The 14,517-nt window shown below is 43.4% G+C and overlaps 1 protein-coding gene across 6 annotated transcripts in view; it reads right to left on the bottom strand.

The window, feature by feature from the left end:
* SRPK2 (SRSF protein kinase 2) overlaps window positions 1–14,517 on the bottom strand; it is a 170,810-nt gene that overhangs the window by 93,983 nt on the left and 62,310 nt on the right. The window contains exon 2 of one of the 6 annotated variants that reach the window (XM_058657420.1): window positions 10,841–10,904. The exons of 4 other annotated variants lie outside the window; for them this stretch is intronic. In XM_058657420.1, coding sequence (XP_058513403.1) covers window positions 10,841–10,878 — 38 coding nt within the window. In that variant the 5' untranslated portion in view covers window positions 10,879–10,904. Of the gene's footprint in view, window positions 1–10,240; window positions 10,273–10,840; window positions 10,905–14,517 lie in introns of those variants that run through there. One more of the 6 variants, XM_058657419.1, reaches the window with a different exon arrangement.

The raw sequence follows: 14,517 nt of genomic DNA, 5'->3' as shown, positions 1-14,517 counted from the left end.
ATTCTAGCCCAGGAACCTTTGCTTCGGACCCAGCATCCCAGTAATGCATCCTGGGAGGCAGCGGTTGATGGCTGAAGCATCTGGACCCGTCACCTGCGCGAGACACCCGAGTTCTGGCCGGTGGCTTTAGCCTGGCCCAGCCCTTGCTATTGCAGGCATCCTGGAAGTGAGTGAATCAGCAGGTAGAAAACATCTTCCTGGGCCCAGCACAGTGGCCTAGCGGCTAAAGTTCTCACCCTCAACGCGCCAGCATCCCATATGGGTGCCGGTTCTAATCCCGGCAGCCCCACTTCCCATCCAGCTCCCCGATTGTGGCCTGGAAAAGTAGTTGAGGACAGCCTAAGCCTTGGGACCCTGCACCCATGTGGGAGACCTGAAATAAGTTCCTGGAGCCTGGCTTTGGATCTGCGCAGCTCTGGCCATTGCAGCCACTTGCAGAGTGAATCATTGGATGGAAGATCTTCCTGTCTCTCCTCCTCTATATATATCTGACTTTGCAACAAAAACAAAATAAACCTTAAGAATAAAGCATCTTACTTTCTCTTTTTAACAGGAATTATTCAAGCAAAGATTGCACAGGTAACGTGTATAATGCCAGAACAACAGTGGGTCTGAGTGCTGACTGTGTGATCGCTAGGTGCCCTCTTGGTTTCTGTAGGGCTACTTACACTAAAATAGTGAAACAGGGAAACAATCACAGTAATGGATCTTTAAAGTTTGGTAAAAGCATGCTTTTTTATCATCCTTGTCTGATATTCCTGTTTCCATTCCTTAAAAACAAAAAAAGGCAACAGTTTTAAGAAACATGGAAAATCTTAATAGTCGTAAGTTTGAAGAAAACGTCTGGCTGCCCTGGGTAAACTGGTATGTTTCTCTTCTTATAAATGGGGGGCGGGGGGACTATTTGTTTTTTGCTAGCCTGGTGGTCTGGAAATTTAAGCCAAATTGGTTCAGCACCTTTACTAGCTCCTAGGTGTACACCTGACTGCCTCCACCACAGCCTCTGCCTGGGCCGTCTGATTCTCCTCCCGCTGCGCCACACAGCAGGTTCATGGCACACCGGCTGAATGTCTTCTGGGAAGACATGAATGGAGAAAAGCAAGGCGGAAATGGAGAAAGAAGGAAAAGAATGAGGCAGCAGGTATTAAGATTATTTACAAAAGTTTCATCATGGTGGGTACTTAAATACTAGCAACAAACAGATCATGTGCTATCCAACTTAAAAACTGCCTATGTATGGTGTGGGGAGGAGCCTTCCCGCAAGTATGCCAAATAATTGATATTTTACTAAATTTTGGCATCTTATTTGCGGTTATTAGAAAGGTAATCAGGGCCCGGCAGCGTGGCCCAGCGGCTAAAGTCCTCGGCTTAAACGCCCGGGATCCCATGTGGGCACTGGTTCTAATCCCGGCAGCTCCACTTCCCATCCAGCTCCCTGCTTGTGGCCTGGGAAAGCAGTGGAGGACAGCCCAATGCATTGGGACCCTGCACCCACGTGGGAGACCCGGAAGAGGTTCCAGGTTCCTGGCTTCGGATCAGCACGCACCGGCCGTTGCAGCTCAGTTGGGGAATGAAACATCGGACGGAAGATCTTCCTCTCTGTCTCCCCTCTCTGTATATCTGACTTTGTAATAAAATAAATAAATCTTTAAAAAAAATAAAGAAAAAGAATGGTAATCAACTGAAAGGTCAGAAAATGCTAGGAATGTAACTAAGCAAGAAAAATAATTTTCATTGTATGCCTTCATCTACACAGTGCTTAGTACTCACGGAGTCTTTAAAAACGCCCCATCAGTCGGAACAGGTCTGAAGCTCAAACTGTGAATCAAGGTGCTACAAAGCATAGGAGGAAAATTATATATAATATCATGAGCTGGCTCTGAATAGCAAATATTCTATTTTTAAAGCTGTCTTGAGCTTTTTGTTTGTTTTTGCACCGTCATTTAAAATGGTGTGATAAGAGCAGAGTCCAGTGCTCAACTTGTCCTTAACAACTGAAGGGCTGGCGTCCCTGGGCCTGTCTTTGCACTTGACAGCCACCAGGTGCTGACCAGCGGAAGCCTCTTGTGTCGGACTCCTGCCTGGCCTTCAGCTTTCTTCACTCGTGTGCCCTGGCCTCCACAATCATGCTTAGAACTTCATCACCATGCCTCTGGTCTTTTAACATACGTTTCCCAGACATGCAAACACTGATTACATGTAATCAAGGGTCACTCACTCATTCGACTGTACATGATAAAGTGCTCTCTGCACTTTGTACCCAAGAAATGGACCAAGTTACATCCCAGGCAGGCCATGCACCAACACATCTTCCGCTCCAATTTTCACGGCAGTAACTCGAAAGGACACTACACTTTGGGCTGTAGCTGCGCTCCCTCGTTTCCGCATCACGGGGCGGCTACTGCACAGCAGCCCTTAGTAAATAATGGATGCTGGATGGAAGGATAACAAATATCACCCACTGAAATTAGTCTTTTTTTCCAGGCCCTGGTACATAAAAGATTCTCATACGAAAGGAACCTGCCCTGTGGCTGCTAGAAGCAGTTATTCTTTCATTGTTGCCACTACTGCTACAATACCAAGGCCTCGCTGACAAGCTCCAGGTAACATCCCACAGTGGAAACAGGAAGGGATCCAAACGTGAAGAAACAGGGCAGCTGCTGTTATGCAAAATGGTCTTGGTGCTTTTGGGAGCTGGCACTGAATTACTGAGGAGGCGACTCTACCGTTTTCACATCCATCAGCGTGTGTCAGAGAGCAAGTCTCACCCTGGTCCTAACACACGTTACGCCCCTTTATGATTCCTGCCAATCGAATTTCCCTGTGAACAGTGGGAGCATATGGCTCGGGCTGACAGCGTTTATCAGACAGCAGAATCTAGACATGAATTAACAGCAACTGCTTTTCAAGACAAATAGTACTGGCTCTCCACTGCCAGTAGGAACAAATTTCTTTTTAAAGAAAATCAAGTTTTAAAGACCGCTATAATGTGACAGTTAATTTTAGGTATCAGCTTGGCCAGATTAAAGAATAACTAGAAACCCGAAAAGGATTACTATGGGTGTATCTGTGCTGGGGTTTCCAAGGAGGTCAGCACGGGGGTCTGGATCAGATGGGGAAGACTAACCCTCAACGGCTTCTAGTACAACTCAGAGCCACTTCATGGCCCTTCCTGCTTCTGAGGCCTTCAAGATCTGGATCAAGCCCCACTACTGGCATCCCAATGTCTGCAATCTGCAGTCTTCCTGCTACAGAATGTGCCAGCCACCACACGCACATGAGCCAAGGTCCCTAATAAATTCCACCTCATGTAGCTCTGTATACAGTGGTTCTGCCTCTTAAGAGCCATGACTAAGGGCCCAATGCAGTAGCCTAGTGGCTAAATCCTCACTTTGTGTCCACCAGGATCAGTTCCTGTCTCAGATACTCTGCTTCCCTTCCAGCTCCCTGCTTGTGGCCTGCGAAAGCAGTCAAGGACAGCCCAAAGCCTTGGGACCCTGCACCCATGTGAAAGACCTGGAAGAAGCTCCTGGCTTCAGATTGGCTCAGCTTTGGTCACTGTGGCTGCTTGGGGAGTGACCAAGTGGATGGAAGACTTTTCTCTCTCTCTCTCCTCCTCTGTAAAGCTGACTTTCCATAAAAATAAATCAATCTTTTTTTTAAAGTCATGACTAAAAAAGACTCTGTGATCATAATCAGAAGTTTTAAATGGAGTGTGAGGTGCAGACCGACAGCGAGCCCTGCCGGCGGATACACAGATCACTGGAGAGCAGGGCCTATGGGTGGCGGTCCCTCTTTCAGCACAGATAGAACACATGTAGATTTTAATGTCCGTTTTACTTTAGAGCAAGTGTGAACAATGTAGCATAATTAACTTTGTAATAAAAAAGCTAACATATATGATATATTAACATAAATTAGCTTGTAATTTATTAATTTATGTCAATATCATAGAAACATAAGACTCCCATTACCAAAAAAATCTTCCAACAAAGCTTATAAAGTCTACAATATTGTGTCATTTTGTGATTACAAGATGGGGTTAACAGTAAGTAAACCGGTAAGCATAAACCTCAAACAGCAGCTGTGACAAATGCTGGGGGTGGGGTGGGTAAGGGTACTAGGTCCCCGGAGGGTTTACAACAGGTGTAACTTGATCCAGGCAGGGCTTCATTGAAATAAGGATGGGAATGGCAGAAAGGCAAAACTACAGGAAATGACCAAAACACAGAAAGGGGTGGGACTCGGCTGAGGAGGGAGGTCGGGACTAGAGAAGGGAGTTGCCCAAGGGCACAGGTGTGGAGTTCACCTTTATACCAAGCACAGTGACAAACAGTGACGTGGCAACAGATCTGCGGTCTGAAATGCAATGTAAGCTACCCAACACCCAGGGAAGCAGCAGAAAACAGAAAGCTTACATTGGTAACATTTATACCAATCAAATACTCATTTTTGCCATGAAATAAACACTACTTTTTTTTTACTAGATGATACAGAAATATTAGACACTGGGAATTAGCTGAAGTTTACCTCTTCAAACATTAAAAGACGAATGCTTGGTCAGACCTGAGATAGCCAAGCTAACTTCAGGACTTTCACGCCAAGAGGATGGGAGTTGGCAGAGGGAGTCCCAGGGTTGAGGGCTGGGTACCAGTAACTGGAGAACATGGATTTACTGCTCTGAGCTCCCAAACCGAGCTGCTCCTTCCACATCACAAGAGCTGAAGAAAAGTTTTACTACTGAAACCAAATTGGAAAACCAGTGCTAACACCATGCCCTCCAAGCCCTGCCTGAAGGATGAGAATCAGCCCACGGGAAGGCTGACCCTCACACGACTGAACTCCAGTTCCAGCTTCTCTTTGACTCCTATCCTGAAGTTAGCACTCACCCAGTGCCCAATCTGCTGCTAACCCTCCCAGGTTTCAAACTCTGCACAACCACTGGCATGTCCACTGAATGCTAACAGGGAGACGGAAGGATGGAGAAGAGAACAGAGACACAGTACCCAGAAACTGAGCAGGGCTGGCAGGTGTTGGCAAAGTGGCAAGAAGCATGAAAACCAAGCAGCTGCACACAACGGAAATCCATCCGCAGGTTCCTTTAACGCCAAGCGCACGCTGCAGCTCTTACTTCTGACAGCCAGCATGCGACAGGCATCCCTAATGTCCCTCAAGAGAATGAGAAAATACACTGAGGTATATTCATACAGTGAACACTGTGTGCCAAGGAGACTTGGTCAGTTCACAGCAACACACAACATGGATGAACCTCACAAACAACTCCAGAAGACAGGCCAGAAGTGACCCAGAGTCTATTCAAAATACTGCTTGGAGTGAGTATCAACTGGGAAGAAAATACCAAAACCCCAAAGAACCACAAACCTAAATAATAAAGACCCTAAGTCTTCTAAAAGTATATCTAGGAAAATCTTAGTGACCCAGGGTTGGGTCAAAATTTCTTAAGGCAAAATTGTAAAAAATAAATTTTTCTAAATTATCAAAAAGCTGGAGTAAATGACCTATGACCTATGTTCCATCTCATGTATAAACAAAAATTCAATGAAGACAGAACAAGCCTAAGATCCTGGTGGAGGAAAAAAAATGTAATCCATTCAGCCAACTCACCCTACCGTTCAGGAAAACCGCGTCTCAAATCCATCCACCAGGCAAAGCGGCACAGAGTCCGAACTGGGGTGACCAAACGCAGAAGTACTGGCCCTGGTCTCGGGGTTGGAAACGGGGGCACGCTGAGAAAACGCTGGCTCTCCCAACAACTCATCCTAGTTCATCGCAGTCAGGGAGGAAACTATATTCAATACACAAGTGAGAGACACCTTGGTCCATCAAACATCCTTTACCCCTTTCTTCACTGGTATCTCACTTATTTTAGGTCACTCCCTCATCCCCAACTATGTCCTTTTTCTTCCAAGTTTCTTTTTTACTTTCTGCATCCACGCATCATTATCACGTGCCCTTTTTCTCTTCACGTAAGAGCTTCCAAAATAAGAAAAGGAACTAAAATATACACATAAAAATGGCCTGAGTTCTTCATGAATTTGAAACGCCCTTACCTGGGGGGAAGGTTAACACAGCCTCTGTCTCATCTTGCCAGCCCGTTTACTGGGCCCTAACAGAACACAGGCCCCAGCAGGGCAACACCGGGACAATTCTTTCCTCTCCCTTCTACTCTTCCCCTGAACCAGGGAGCCGGCAATTTTGGGGTTCAGTATTTGCTAGCTTTGCAGGGTACTCCTTACCGATTTCAAGTACAAGAACTCATCTTTAGCATTATTTAAAAAAAAATTAGAGAAAATGATCCTTCGGCATCTGTTCCCTGAGAAACAGCAAACCTACGTGGCACTGTTATTTAGTTATTACCTTTTAATTGACGGTGAACTTTACTAATTACAACAACATCCATTTATAATTAACAATAGCAGACGTGGGCGAGGAGAAGGAAAAAGGCAGACTCTCAGCTTCTCAGCCTCCTTTCACCTCGCACACTGAGCAGCCCTCCCTGGCTTCGGCTTTGATGAGCTAGAATTCACAGCACTGAGTACTCTGAACTTAACTTTCCTTTAAACTGCACAGTTCTGTTACAAAAGCTTACTGAAGCAGCAGCAATATAATTTGACAAAAACTTTAACACTGCACAGTGTCTTCTACACACACAGCTTTTCTGAGTGTCTTCCTAACAGCAATTCCTACAACAGACACCCCGTTTTCTTCCAGCATCTTCCTAGGAATGACTCAGAACTGGTATCTGAACTCTTAAGTCAGCACTACCCTTTTCCTAGCCATTATGGTCATTACTACTTCTCCACCCACTTTCCCACCTGCTCTAACTTATAAATCCCAGGAGTGTCCTAACCAGGAAAGGACAAGAACAAAACCTGAAACCCTAGTCGGGCATTTAGCCTAGCAGTTAAGCTGCCCACATGGACCATCGGAGCTCCCGGGCTGGACGCCTGACTCTGGCTGCCCACTCCACTTCTCTGCTAACAGATCCCAGGAGGCAGGTGACGGATCCAGTAACTGCTCCCATCTCCACGTGGCAGAGACCTGAACCGCACTCCCAGCTACCGGCTCTGGACCCAATTATGGCAGGCACTTGGCAAGGAACTAAGAGATACAGCTCTATTTCTGTCACTCTGCATGTCAAGTTAATACAAAGACCAAAAAAAAAAAAAAAAAAGAAAAGAAAAGAAAAGAAAAGAAAAGAAAAATCCTGAAAACTTAATTCAATAAAGGGGTGCAAAGAATAAACTGAAACTGTCTAGCCTCACGTCTGTGTTTAAGACACACATTTGTTCAAAATATATTTGATTAAGAAAAAAAATGCTTATAGGATTTACCCATAAAATCTCCAAAACAGACAGGTCTTCCTTTTAATTAACCATACCATATATCATCAGTTGTGTTGCTTTTAAATATCTGCTTATTTGAAAAGCAGAGCTATGGGTGTGGGAGTGGGGGCAGCAGTGAGAACCACCATCACTGAACCACTCCCTCAATGCCCAAATGGCCAGGCCTGAGCCAAGCCTAGACAGGACCCCAGTGCTCTATCCGGGTCTCCCATGCGTGTGGGCCAAAGACTTGTGCTGCCTTTCACTGCTTTCCCTTGAGCGTTGACTTAACTCAGCAGAAGTCAGCAGCCAGGACGCCAAGCAACTTCCTTACGGAATGCGGCTGTTACAGGCGACAGCTGAACGCACTAGGCAACAATGCTGCGCTTCCTGCCTGTTTATTTTCATTAGGTATCACTTTTTAAAAAGTCATACCACAATATTCTTTATTCCTTGTTTGTTTTCTTCTTTAAAAAAATTTTTATTGAAAAGGCAGATTTACAGAGAGGAGAGACAGAAAAAAACATCTTCCATCCGCTGGTTCACTCCCATTGGCTGCAACAGCTGGAGCTGACCCGATCCAAAGCCAGGAGTCAGGAGCTTCCTCCAGGTTTCTCACATGAGTGCAGGGTCCCAAGGACTTGAGCCATCCTCTGCTGCTTTCCCAGGCCACAACCAGGGAGCTAGATGGGAAGTGGAGCTGCCGGGATTAGAACCAGCGCCCATATGGTATCCCAGCAGACGCAAGGCGAGGATTTTAGCCACTGGGTCATCGCACCAGACCCTCTTTGTTCTTAACTTTTTAAAAGTAAGTTGAAAATATCTCTTTCTCCAAAATACAAAATCAAAACAAAAACTATGACTTTTTTCTGAGTCCCAAGTCATTTGTTTACTTATTGGGAACTAAAGATATAGATCCCATACTTCCATAAAATGGGATTTGGCGGAGCTCTACTATTCTAGTAAAACTTAAAAATCTAATTCTAAATTTCAACTGATATTGTAATTTGCTTGGATGCTATTTTTTTTTTTTTAATTTCTATCTGGTTGATTTCCTCCCTTGTTTTGATGATTTCTTGTTTCCTATTGTGTGTGGGGCTCTTCTGCTGTTGTTTTTCCAATTCCTGGAGGTGTGTGTTTAGTTCCTGTATTTGGCGGGATGGTATATTTTTTAAGTTAGCCCCCAAGCCTCAGAATACTGCAAGTGTATCACAAATCATATTTTTATTTTTCAATGAAATGGTCTTAAGAGGCTACAGAATTAAATCACCTTGATTTTTTTGTTTTTCTGTATTATGGAAATGAGAATCCATTCGGGTTAACGACAACTTTTGGTTTTGTGTGATCAAGCACTTTTTCCTGTTTACCTTCTCAACATACACACCGGATCACGGACTGCATGTAAATTACATGTATCTTTTTAATATTTAAGCCATCATGCTTAAAGCATTAAGTTTTTAAATTAAAACCTTAAAATGCCAAGGCAAAGACTTTTAAAATGCAGATAACCAGGAACAAGCACTGAAGGAGGTGATAATGAAGCAACATGATCCTCTCAAAGGATCATATTTCTGGGCAGAATAGAGTGTTACTAATTCCCTTCACTTCGGATCCTTATTTTCAATTTCTTCCTAACAGAAAGATAAATGACCCAACTACTTATTACTACATGACTTTTAATTAAAAAGAAAAAAAGCAGAGTGTTTCCTAATTTTAGTATATTTACATTAATGGAACAATTACATTTGCACAGTGTTGGGCTGAGCCGTAGCTGCATCTATCCCCATTAAGCCAAATGTATCTGAAACCGAGTAAGCAAGTACTGCTGACACTGTGCACAGGTATTTTAAGCACACAGTAGCATTTTTCTAAGCTTTCAAACCATTCCATAGGCATCCTCTCTGTCTGTCGCAGAGCCACAGAAACCTAGGAAATATTTTAACATACTTTAAATCTCTCCTTAGAGAATGTATTTAAGCCCGAAAAAAAACCTCGACCATTCTGTCTCAGTAATATCTGTCCACTGCTCAACCTTCTATTTATCGGTATAAATAAATAATAATTAACAACAACAACAACAAAAACACCTCACATTATCTACAACTGTCATTTCCAAACTCCAACGTTGTGGCTGGCACCTGGGCCACTGGCTTTGTACCCCCTCAACCTTCCTTCCCAGCACCTGCATTTTACAGGCTGCACACTCACAAGGCTGGAGGCCGCCTTTCCTCTCGGCAAACAACGCTGGCCATCAGAAGGCTAGTCACACATCACAAGTTAGACACTACACACAAATAAATACCGGCGGCCCTAAGTAACATCACCTTTCATTGTGATGTCCCAGGTTCTTCCAAAACGCCTTTTGCTTGAATGTATACTAATAAACTGACTGAACATGATCATGTTGCCTTCAGACTACGTCCTGCAAAGACGAGTGTACTTTAAATAAATCCGTTCTACCACTGCAGGTTCAGACACATCTTTATCTCAGCTTTTTTCTGCATAATTCCCAAACTACCAAGTTACTTCTTCATATTAGTCTCGTAAATAATAAATCTATAATCGTTTAAAAAACCTAAGAACTAATCCTAGGAAAATCGGTGTATAGAATAGTAAGTATAAACTATTAGGTAACCAGGAGAAAGGTTAGGATATGCCCAAGAACCTCAGTTTAAAACATACCATATACACAATTTTGGTAAGCAGAGGTGAACACGTTATCTGCATATCAAACCAGGCAACCACAGACTCACTGCTTACTTTAGACAAACATATCTTAATGGTATTTATAAGGCAAAACCGTCGTTTCAATGAAGTAGCTCCTTACAGGTATAATCACATGATTGACAGGTAAAATAATTGCTTTAAAAATACTTGAGTCATTTTGTCCTTACCTGCAGGCATGAACCATGACTGCATGCAGTGACTGTTCCATTTCCTAGCACAGACTTGCAGCAGCATAGTATCTCTTTCAGAATGTGACTAATCTGTGGGTTTGCAATTCCTAAGCTATTTACAAATGGCACTCCTTTTCCACAGAAGAAAATATCACAACCAAAAAAAAAAAAATCTAAGTATTGTAACCTGAACCTTACAAATAACCTTGGTTATTCTGTGTAGCAGCAAGCTCAAAAAAGAAAGAAAATCTAACACTGGTATTTCCTTACGTAAAGCAAGATTCTTGCTTGCTCGCTGGCCAAATGATCGCTAAGAGCCCCACACAGCTGTCGCACGCACGCCCGGGCCGGCTCTGTTATGGTGTGCATGCTGCAGCCGATTAGGCTTCGCTAATTTAAAAAAAAAAAAGAAAAATCAATTACCCTTCGCAAAAGCAGAACAGCTTGCCCAAATACATCTTCAAAATAGCACAATACCAGCATGCAGTACAATATGTTACACAGCACACTTGACAAGAAATTAAAAATATAAATGTCCTGGTTTGTTTCTTAGCAATGCTACAGCATTCGGTGTCCATGCAGGAGGTGTAGCTGTACCTTTGTGAAGAGGACGACTTCTCAGAGTTAACTGACATCAGCCACTCAATCTTCTGCTTGATTTCTGGAAAAATCAGAAAATATTCACAACCAAGATTGCCTGCTCTGGCTTCCAAGCCTTATATCAAGAGATTTTTCTTCTCTAATCCCTTTTGTTCAGAATGAGGCCACAAGATTCACAGTACTTCTGTTAGGACCGGGATTCAATGGTGCTATAAAGGGAAAAGGCTCCCGAGGCATCAGGCCTGGCTAAACTATGCACATGACTGTTTATGAAAGCAGGAAGTACCATTTCCTTAAAGCAGAGGGGTGTTTGCTCTGTTAAGGTAGAGCTGTCACGGCTCTACAAAACGATTTCAAATTCAACAAATTAAAATCCAGACCAAAAATGCTAACGTCAGAGATGAACACAGCAGATAATCTAAGAAGCCTGGGGAATTAATATTACAGGCTGCGATGAGCAGACAAAGCAACCCTGGCCTGCTGCTGTTTCACCAGTCCAAAAAATATGGCTCAGTGAATCATTTTTGTCACTTAAGAATGAAATATTAAACCAGAACCCCTAACTATAGATTAAAAATTTGTTAACCTTTGTTATAATTTCTCCATTATATTTATAGATACGTTTACTATCTTGTCTCCAACTCCCTTAGAAAAGACTTCGTATTTTATACCTTAATTCCTCCCCCCTCCTTCCTTTGCAGTAAGATATAAGTAACAGTAAGAGCCAGTTAACAAGAGATAACACACACGTCCTTTTAGGAAAGGACTAAACTGCCCATCCACAACAAACACAAGCACCAGTGCCATTTACCTCCGAGACAACCGCCGACCCTGCTTGGGAAAGGGGATGGGAAAGAAGGGAGGAAAACGCAAGGGAAAAAAATACAACGGATTTCCTTTAAAATACTGACCATACCAAGTGCACAGAATTGACATGATCCTATTATTTCATGATTATTAAGCTGCGTTCCTATTCCTAAGAAGTAATGCCAACTGGATTTTAAAAATTAAAGTCAGCTTTTATAATAAAAAGTTTATATTGCAAAATCATCATCAGCAACAACAGAGTGTCACTGAAATGGTATTAACAGCCTCAGGATGTCAAAGTAGACCTCAGTGGCCACAGCTCTCGTGGAAAGGGGAGGAATAAGTTTTGGTTTTTAAAAATGTTGACTATAGAAATCAAAGTGGAATACAAGAAGATTTAAAGGAAAAGGAAATCAAATTCAGTGCAAACACAAGAAAAGTATTTCAGTGTGGCTAAAATAAGGGTTTCTCCCAAATTGTTAGCTGATCATGTTATCTCACAGCCATGCTCAAACTAGCAGAAAATGAACCTGTGTTACAGAGAACAGTGATTCCCACACGGTAACAATGAAAAAGCTTAACTTAAGATTCTTGGATTGCAGGACCCCAACAAATCCTCAGTCACAACCCCAACCATTGCCAACTTTGAACAGTCAGTGCTCAACAGCTCGGAATCCACTCTGAATTCAGAAACTGGTTCCTTCACCATTTTTTTTTTAAAGATTTATTTATTTTTAAGTTAGAGTTACAGAGGCTGAATCTTCTATCCACTGGTCCACTCTTCAGACGTTAACAACAGTCAGGACTGGGCCCAGCTCAAGCGAGGACCCAGGAAGTCCTTCCAGATCCACAGGCCATCCTTTGCTGCCTTCCCCAGACCATTAGCAGGGTGCTGGACCGGAAATAGGGCAGCTATGATTCGAATCCGCATCCATATAGGGTGCTGGCATTACACACAGTGGCTTTGCCCATGTCAACACAATGTTGGCCCCTCCTCCATCGTTTTCAATCATTGTATGATCTGATAGAGGCTTCAGGGATTTGTAATAATTTCTATCTCGTCCTTGTAAAATGGGGACAAATTCCTACCTGAAAGACTGCAGGGATTTAATGAAACGCAAGAAAAATGTTTTGTTAGGCACATGCCAAACACACTTCAAAGTATTTCCTCGATACATATTCACTGAGTGAGCTAATGAAGTGTATATATCTCTTCCATTGCTTCAATTCTCCTTTTTAGACTGATCAACTTCCACATCCATCTCTATCACCACAACCTTTTTCTAGAGAACCTTCTCGAAGGTTTAGCAACCAACCAACCAGCTGCTTCAGAAGTGAGTTTACAGTTGAATCCATCTTCTTCATGCCCACACTTTATTCCAAGGAGACCAGAAGCTCACATTTAATTCATGTAAAAAATCAGTGTGGCTGAAAGGCCCTAACTTTCCCCAACTTCATGCCCCTCTTTGTAAACACGTTCCCATTGCTGTGTCCTGAGACCTACACATTCTGTCTGTTGCCCCCTCCTGCCTACGCATCCCATGGTTACACAGCACCTGTCACATCTCGGGCACTTCCATATCTGCATCAACACACTTCCTAAACCCTTGGGACCTTGGCCGCCTCAATCCCTACTTTCTTGCCCCTCTTAATCACGAGCGTCTCCCGCTCAAATGCCAATAGTTGCAACACACTCCCTTATACATATCGCATATATTTACTCCCAACAAAGTCAGATATTTTCTAAGTTTTTTCTTCAGTTACTGGCAGGGTAGAATCTAAGATCTTACACTTTCCCTTCTACAATTACGTCAGTCCTATTATCCTTTAAAGATGCTGGTCTTCCCATTAAAACTGACTTCTCCCACGTGAGGTTTTTTTTTGTTCGTTTTTTTTTTTTTTTTTTTTTTTAGATCTCCACCTCTTGTCTACAGCCATACCACCCTGAACGCGCCCGATCTCATCTGATCTCGGAAGCTAAGCAGGGTCTGGCCTGGTTAGTACTTGGATGGGAGATCTGCTGGTCACTGCCCAGATGGCCACAATGAAGCCAGGAGCCTAGAGCTTCCCTGCATCCGCTATGTGGAAGCAGGTGTCCACATAATAGGACCGTCTAAAGCTGCTCACACAGGTGCACTTACAGCTGGATCAGAAGTGGAGCCCCTGAGTCTGTCAGAGCCCACATGGGATGCTGGCCTTACAGGCAGACGCTTAACATACAACATCACAATGTCAGCCCCCTAAATCTGATTTTCAGTCACATCTAAAACCTTACACTCCACCATTCTAAACTTAACTCTCGTCAACCACTACTTCCTGATTGTTTCAAAGCAGCAGCTTCAGTCTTATCATTATGCATTAAATTCAACATTGAGGGTCTATTGAACATTCAAGCCAAAGAATTAAAAAAAAAAGGCTGGGGGCAGGTGGTGCTCAAAAAACCAGTTAATAGTTTCCCTGCAACACCACTCCCGATGTGGGAGCACCAGTTCAAGTCCTTGCTGAAGTTTTTCATCTTCCTTCTGACCACCTGAGCCCACAATGGCAGCCCTAGTCCTGGCTTCCACTGGACCCAGCCCTGGCTTTGGTGGCCACTTGGGGAGTCAAGCAGCAAGTGGAAGAGATCTTTCTCTGCCTCTCAAATAAGCACATTTTTTTAAAAAAGTAACCATTTTAACTATGATTTTTATCATTATTCCCCATAGAACTTGTCCTCCATACTGTTTTACAAACCAATGCTCCACAAACACCTGAGCGCACACTGCTCAGGTAGCCCTCTGGGCACATCCCAGTCTTCAGTATCATGCACTCATGCCCCCATTCCTGCTCCCATCTAATGACCACGCTTACTTCATACAGAAGTTAAG

Source organism: Ochotona princeps, chromosome 32 (assembly GCF_030435755.1).
Source record: "Ochotona princeps isolate mOchPri1 chromosome 32, mOchPri1.hap1, whole genome shotgun sequence".
In the NCBI taxonomy this organism is placed as follows: Eukaryota; Metazoa; Chordata; class Mammalia; order Lagomorpha; family Ochotonidae; genus Ochotona; species Ochotona princeps.
This window is presented reverse-complemented; position numbering and strand designations above follow the sequence as displayed.